The sequence below is a fragment of the Thrips palmi genome, unplaced genomic scaffold (genome assembly GCF_012932325.1).
Source record: "Thrips palmi isolate BJ-2018 unplaced genomic scaffold, TpBJ-2018v1 HiC_scaffold_8, whole genome shotgun sequence".
Lineage (NCBI taxonomy): Eukaryota > Metazoa > Arthropoda > Insecta > Thysanoptera > Thripidae > Thrips > Thrips palmi.
Window position 1 is genome coordinate 14001358 of NW_023144635.1, and position 8161 is coordinate 14009518.

At 46.9% G+C, this 8161-nt stretch overlaps 1 protein-coding gene across 1 annotated transcript; it reads left to right on the forward strand.

The window, feature by feature from the left end:
- The first annotated feature begins 38 nt into the window (after positions 1 to 38).
- Positions 39 to 6330, forward strand: LOC117653647. Its single transcript, XM_034399452.1, has 7 exons — positions 39 to 71; positions 2077 to 2265; positions 3325 to 4495; positions 4583 to 4660; positions 4842 to 4925; positions 5037 to 5168; positions 5759 to 6330. Exons 1-7 carry the CDS (start codon positions 39 to 41, stop codon positions 6328 to 6330), a joined length of 2259 nt encoding a protein of 752 aa, XP_034255343.1.
- Positions 6331 to 8161: the final 1831 nt, after the last annotated feature.

The following is an 8161-nucleotide window of genomic DNA, read 5'->3' on the forward strand; positions in this document are numbered from 1 at the left end:
TCGAGGCTGAGTCTGCCTCCTTTCATAGTCCTATTGTAATGGTAGCTGTGGCCATCACGACCATGGACAATGTAAGTCCCTTTTCGAATCCCATCGACAAGAGACACGTCTGGGTCGTTTGGAATCATTCTGCTTGTCTGGTCGTGTCAGCTGTGTCTCCAAACAACAACAAAAAGAAACGAAAACAAAATAAAGCCGTAAACGCAGAACGGGTATTTGCACTATTTTGCTGCGAATAAAAACATCTGCCTGGGGCATTCCCTCGGGCACGCCATAAGGGTGTGAAAGTGACAGAGCGACCAAACGCTTTGCTAAATCGCTTAATGCTAACCATTGCTCAACCTAGGTGGCCTGGACGGGCGTGTGTCTGGGCATCACCGCCGGTGACGTTCGCGACGGGGCGCTTCTTGGACTCGGCTCTGGAGTCACCTAGCAGGGACCGTGTCCGGAGTGCCTCCGCACAGGCCGTCCACGCCACAGGGGTGTCTTAGGACGCCTCTGGTCATCCTCGCCACCAAGGTTCGCGATGACGCCCTTCTCGGACGCGGCCACGGCGGCCAGGACATGCGGGTGTCCAGAGTACCGCCGTCACCGTGTGTCAACGCCTGCCGAGCAATTCAGATGAGTCGTTTCGTCGCTCTGTCTCTGTCGCACTCATGAGCACTCCACAAGGGTGCGAGAGAGACAGAGCGACAACCGCTTTCCCGATTCGCTCAATGCTACCTGCAGGAGGGCCTAGGTGGCCTGGACGGGCGTGTGCCCAGGGAGAACCACCGTGCTGGTCATCGCCTCCGCTGAGGTTCGCGATGACGCTCGCCGTAGAGGCGGCCTTGGCGGCAGGGCGTGCGGCTGTCGGGAGAACCGTCGGCCTTCTCCGCCAGCAAGGAGCGCGACCAGTCTTTAGCACGGCGTGGATCGCGTTGATTGGCGTGCATCCGGGGTGCCACCGCGCCAGCCTCCTCGCCGGCAAGGTTCCCGATGGCGTCTTTCTTGAAGATGGCCTCGGTGGCCTCGAATGTGGATCAACTGCATTTTTCCGTTGGTCTGGAAAGAAAACATACAGTTAGTACAAAACAACAAGACAGGAAAGACAGTCAGTACACCAACTTGAAACAGGATGCAATGAATGTGGATGCTATATTAATAATTTATATTCTTTACTTTTGTCTATCTGTGTCAAAACCTTATTCTGGGCGATGTGGACAAATATTCAACGACCTCGTTGTTAAATTTTGTGTAATTTAATACTTTGCTAGAATTCTATTATGAAACTAGTCTTGTTTTCGTTTGAATCTTTCGCGCGCTATCGTCACTTGTCGTCAACTCCTGTGATCCCTACGGAGGTTAACGAAGCGGCGTGCTGCCAACTGTGCGGATGTACCTTCGCCGCCTGCATCACTGCTGTGCACCGAAGTTAAAAGTTGCTCTTTTATCGTTTTGCGTTTTGAGTTATATTGGACTTCCATGTATACATAAATGTTTAATTGTTTAAAAAATTTCAGTATTCAATATCGAACAAAAGATTTTATGTTGGTAATGAATGCACATGCAAAGTTTCAAGTTACCCGGGAAGCTGTGCACCGCTGATATTGCAATTCTCACGATCATCCAGTTGTTGTCCCGTCGGTTAGCCGAGCCTGTGTCAGTTCTTGTTTTTGGTTCTGCTTTATTATTTGCCTTTCAAAGTTGTTTTTTTGTTCTTACTGGTTTTGTCGTGGAGAGAGAGGAAGGAAAAAAAATGGAGTCAACCGGAAATCGTGAGCTAGTGGCGTATATTGCGTCTCTCTATCTTGTGTCTTTCGAGAATGGGGCACAACAAAAAGTTTGTTGTGAGTGCGTGGAGCGTCTTCTGAAGAGGAATCATAGAATTCCGGTGTGGCTTCGGCCAGTCCTCCCGGGAGCTGTGTACCACATAGATGCACTTGCGGAGGATGCTGATCTGGACTCATATGTATGCTTTCTATGTCGGGAACCTTGCTATGTAAGTATCCGTAAACTTAGGAATAATGCCCTGTTTTTTGAAAATTTACATGATTTCGAGTACAAATGGGAATGTTTTTTTCTATTTGTTTATAGTACGATCTGACACAACTTAAAAATGATGCCACCGTGCCGAGGCCCCGTGGCGTGCCTGTCAATGTGTGCACTTCTGGTAGTAATAGTACCGTATCTGCCGAGGTAGAGGTGGCCGCCGCTGTTACTGGAGATCCTCGTTTACGCATGATCCCTTGTGTCGAGCTTGTGGACATCCTGGAGGAGGACTGGGTTTGCGAGTATGAGGGTGATCTACGGAATCTTCTGTGATGAATTGGATTATTTTTATTTTGTATTCACGTCAACATTAAGTTTTCTGTATGTTGTTTTTGTTTACTGATCAATTTCTCATTTATAATTAAATGTTTATCCTTGTGTGAATACAATACCCATAGAATGAGGCCGTTTCTAAAATTCATTCGCATTCCCTGATTACCTTTACTATAATCACTATACTCTGTTTTACCGGGTTTTCACGTAGGGTAAAGTGCCGAACATGGATCAGGGTACCAAACATGGATCATTTCTGTTTGGGCTGCAATAACTCAAGAACGAATAGTGCGATTTTGAATTTTGAAAGCTTCCCGCGTAGCTTGACACCTTGGCTGTTTGATGCCAAGTCCACAAGGCGGTGCCTCCCCCCTCCTCTCCACAGCTAGCCAAACAAAAAAGGCCTTTGACGGCAGCGCGCAAACGGTCCCAGGCGAGTCGGCCAAGGAGGTGAGTTTACAATGAAAGTGATTACAAGCAAACTAATCATCGGAATGGCTTCAAACTTGGTTTGCTTTCGCTTAAGACTATGCCCTTCGATATTTTTCACCCGCCGAAGTTCGGAAGTGCCTGTGGTCAAAACGCGGGTGGGGGTGAAAATACCGAACTTCGAGTTTTGAGCCGGTGGCGTTACGAGCCTCTGACTCAAGAGTTTCTGATATTTTGGACGTTCGTTGATTGTAATAGCATAAAGTTAGTCCATGCCCGTTCGAATGCAGCTATTTCTTGCTGTTTTTAACGAACAGTGTGCCAAATTTACCTCTCTCAATGGAAATATTCGCTTTGTTCGTAGCACCTAACCTAACAGTAAACCATTGTTTTCGATAAAAATAGACAATTGTTTTGGGTTTGAGTAATATTTTAGCACCCATTCACTTTCTTTTCATGCCCCAAGTGCATTTTGTGCCCAATGTGTCAAATTTTCGGCATGACACCATCATTTTAATCGAATGTTGTTGTTTTCTATTAGTGATTTCTTGAGTGCTTGACAGCTAATTTTCCCAATGTTTTTCCTTTCAGGATTACATCATGGCCCCAGCCAAGAAATACAGGACATTTGATCCTGATTCACTTGAACGAGCTCTGAATGCAGTAAAGAACTGTGGCATTTCCATTCGAGCGGCATCCAAGACCTACAAAGTACCTTACATCACACTAAATAGGCACGTTAATGGACTCTCTCAAAGCCTCAAGCCTGGAAGACCACCTAAACTGGTACAGTATGAAGCTGAATTGCATGATGCTGTTGTTACTATGGTAGACATGGGCCATGGTGCTACAGTTTCCGATATCATGGAGTTGGCCGTTGAAACTGTGGACAAAGCTGGCCGTTCCCCTTTCAAATCTAAAGATGACCGCCCCAGCAGGCGTTGGTATAGAGGATTTAAGAAGCGCAACAATTTGTCACTGCGTCAGCCAGAAAACATGTCAGCCAACAGATTTCGAATGGCCACACCTGAGGTTAAAAAAGATTTTTTTGACAAACTTGAAGCTATGTATAAAAAGCTAATACCACTTGGACTTCAACCGTCTCAGATCTACAATACGGATGAAACTGGAGTCTGCGTTGTCACAAAACCAGGCAAAGTCCTAGCTGTCAAAGGTTCAAAAAATGTTCGAGAAAGAACTGGTGGTGAAAGAGGAGAAAATGTCACAGCAGTGGTGACGGTGAATGCTACTGGTTCTCATATCCTCCCTCCAACTTTAATTTTTCGAGGCCAAAGTTTGAATATGGACTTGACTGAAGGTGCCCCAGAGGGCACTGTATTTGCTTATTCCAAAAGAAGTTTCATTGACTCGGAATTATTTGTGGAATGGTTTAAGAGATTCATTGCAGCAATTCCACCTGCCAGGCCAGTACTGCTTCTGATGGATGGCCATGGAAGTCACATCCAGCTGGAAATTATTGAAATGGCTCGCAGCAATGACATTAACATTTTGCTATTTCCTCCTCACACAACAAATTTTTATCAGCCTCTTGATGTTGGTGTTTTTAAATCCTTCAAGTCTGCATTTTCTTCAGAATCTTCAAAGCTGATGAGAAAAAACAAAATAAAGAATATTAATAGATACCATATTGCTCAAGTTTTGAACTCAGCCTGGGTTAAGGGTATAACTCCGGCAAATATCCAAGGAGGTTTTAGAGGGTCTGGAGTGTGGCCACTCAATGCTGATGCTGTAACTCTACCTGGTATGACAGAGCCTGCAAACTGTCCCAGTATCCTTTTTTTTAAAAAAATTATTTACTGTCATATTTTAAGTATTCTTATTATTTCAGGCACAGAAATTAATCCAGAACCAGAAAGTATTCAGTCCCCCAATGCTGACACAGTTCCAGCTCAAGCTCAAACCCCAGGTTCCATTTAAACCCTTGTATCATTTTCTACAAAGCCTAGTAGTTGTCGCTTCACTTATTATTTTCCATTTATAAATTTTGTTTTGTTAGAAATGTTGTTTTAGGCGTTTCCCTTTATGAACTTATTTTTGTCGTTTCATATAAAGGCAATCTTATGAACATGTGAATTTAAATGTTTCAGGTTCTCAAGATCAAGGGTTGAGACCAAGGGTACGCAACTTACTTTCCAAGTTCTCTAAGGATGTAATGGCGGTGATGGATGAGGGTCTGTATACCTATTTATTATTTATCTTACATTTGATATGGACAGCCTCTTACCCTCTTTACTTTATGAAACCAAATTCTGCATCATTACAATTTTTTTATTTTTTTTTAGCAGAAACACAGCACAACAGGCCTGGTGCAGGTGGCACCGTTGCCCGAGGAGATGCTACTGCTCAACGTGCAGCCGTGGATGCAGGAAATGCCACTGTTTCCTCCGACTCACTGGTTGATGGAGCCCACACTGGTAAGTCCTTCACTCACATGTGCTCCTTGCTCGAAACAGGTGCAAGCACGCCCCCGCCATAGCCACGCCTTGAGTGGTTGTGTGGGGCGGCTGCAGACTGATTTCGAGAGCCGTTTTCGTCGCTCTGTCTCTCTCGCACCTATTGGACATGCTCCATCAGTGCGAGAGAGACAGAGCGATGAAAACGACTCTCGGAATCAGCCAGCTGCTGCTGCCGCCGACACCGCCTTCACCGTGCCCCCGGCGCCTCCACGAAGGGCATGGTTGTGGTGGCGGTGCAGGGCTGCCGCTGCTGCGGCCGGCGCGGTGCGCCCGGCGCCTCCACCAAGGGCATGGTTGTGGTGGCGGTGCAGGGCTGCCGCTGCTGCCGCTGCTGCGGCCGGCGCGGTGCGCTCGGCGCCTCCACCAAGGGCATGGTTGTGGTGGCGGTGCAGGGCTGCCGCTGCTGCGGCCGGCGCGGTGCGCCCGCCGCCTCCACCAAAGGCATGGTTGCGGTGGCGGTGAAGGGCTGCCGCTGCAGTTTCCATGAAACTGTGTAGCGGCTCACTCCATTACCCTGTTTACCTACTTGGTTATTTTTTTTTTTCTAGGTACGTCGTCCAACCTTCAATCAGTCGGTGGTTCTACACCGTCGCCTGTCGTTAGCGCTGTCCGTTCCCTCCTGATGCCTGCGAATGATGCTTGCGACCGCCCCAGGTCTCGGTGTATCACTCAGACTAGAGTGATAACAAGTGATGAGTTTTTCAAAGAGATGCAGGAGAAAGAAGCCGCAAAGAAGAAGAAGGAGGATGAGAAGAAGGCTAAGGCTGCTGCGCGAGAAGAAGCAAGGAAAAGAAAAGCAGCCGCTAAGAAGAAGGTAGATAGAAACAAGAAATCAAAGAAGCAAAAGCATGTAGCTGAATCTGAAGACGAGGCAGAGGCCATAGATGACCCAAGCGAAGAAGAAAAAAATAAGAGTGATAGTGATGAAGATGAAGACAATGAAAAATGTGGAGTGTGTGAGAAAAGTTTCCAGCAAGACTTTAACGGGGAACAATGGATCCAGTGCTCTGGCAAGGATTGCAACACCTGGTTCCACATGAAGTGCGTTAAAGTTGCCAAGTATATTGCAACATTCCGTTGTGAGTGGTGTACTCCTGTAGGTCACTTGAAAAAGAAGTGATTATTTTTCTTTTCCATTGATACGCTGTGAAGTAACAATTTCATTCCGTCCGGGTAAATTAAAGTTATTTGTTCAATGAAGCTTGAGAATCTCCGCGGTTAAAGATAGAAAAAATTCCTAAATTAATTTTAAAAAAAGTAAATATCTAGTCATGTTTTAGTCCTTCGAAAAAAAAAAAAAAACAACCAGCTAGTCATACGCAATGTTTCCGCTATTTCTCTTCTTCATTGCTCAAATCGCTTGCGCCCTTTGCTTTCATATTGATCAGTCTTTAATTCAATGATTTTTAAAGTCAATGATTCAATAAATATTGTTTGGTAACACTCTGAGCTTTATTTCTAGTCCACTGTAACATTTTGGTCAATTGTGCAGTTTTGATCCATGTTTGGACCAGGGCCCAAACTTGGATCACCCCCCTCCAAATAGGCAGTGGTTGGTCGGATCTCAAAAATATTTTTTTTCCAGGCCATTGGCATGCAGGCCTACCATCCATGTAGAGGGCAGTGTTCTTTTCAGCTGATCCATGTTTGGGTACCCCGGTCCAAACATGGATCAAATTCAGACCTTTTGGATTTTCCCCAGAACTTCCAGAGTATTTGAGATAGGAATCAACCCCATGGTGAAATTTTCGTCTTAAGGACCACTCTAAAGCCCAGTGCAAAAACATTTAGGTCATCGCAACTTTAAAGGGGTCTAATCGTGGATTTTGTAAAAAGTGATCCATGTTTGGTAACCTTACCCTATTCTCCGTATGTTCTCACAGTACTCTCCGTAGGACCTTACAGTGATCTCCGTAGGACTAGACTGTCTTCCAGGTCCTACGGAGAAGACTGTGCGGTCCGTCGGGGAATACTGTAAGAGCCTACGGAGAATATTGTGAGGGTCGCGGGTTTAGGGGAGGAATCCGAAGAGAGAGTAGGAGGTATGGCTTTGGTTAAACACTGGGTTTATTCAGTACAGACAACAAGGCGAGTACAATCGCAAGTGCGGAGGCGTCGGTCGGAGCGACGCGACGCGGGACGAGTGAGGCAGAGGGCGACTTGTCGCTGCTACCGCTGGACTCAGAGTGACCTGGCCGCTTGGCGTCGCGGAGGTCTCGGGGTCGCGGGCCGAGGGCCCGGCGGAGGACTTCGGGCCCGCTTCGGGTACGGCTTTTGGGTCAGCCCCGGCGGACCGCTTCGGCTCCCGATAGGTCACGATCGGACGCGATCGGGTCTTGGCGTTCGGCGCGGCACGCTACAGTGGAGGCGCAGCGCACTGCTCGCGCGGGGTATCGCTGCCGAGCGTCTGGGCTGCCGGCCGGATCTACGCGCGGGGTATCGCCGCGGTGGTTAATTGGGACTCCTGACTTAGTGCACAGAAAGGGTGTGTAGCCTCAAAAATACTGATCACAGAACTAACTGACTTTACTGTAATTGTGACCCGGCTAACCTAGTTGGTGGGAGTGAGATCATAGTACTTTGGCTTGTATTAACTCTCAAATAAAGTGGGCGCCAGACAGCAGAGCTGTCACCAAAGAAATAGGCTACTAGAACTAAAAGTACACAATTAACAGCAACAAGCTTTATTGCAATAACAATACCAAACTGGACAATACACAAACCAACAGAATATCCGTAAACCAACAGATCTCTTCTCCGTCAACAGAACTCAAGATCCATACGCTCAAAACCAACGCAGACACAATATCTTCAAACTGGACGGACAGACATACTTAGACTAAAATTAAACACTGGCACGCCATGGGCACGGGTTTAAGCAGAACACAAATAAAATGAGCACGGGTACACCACGGACACTGGCCCCCCCAAAAACCAGAATGGCCCCCCCC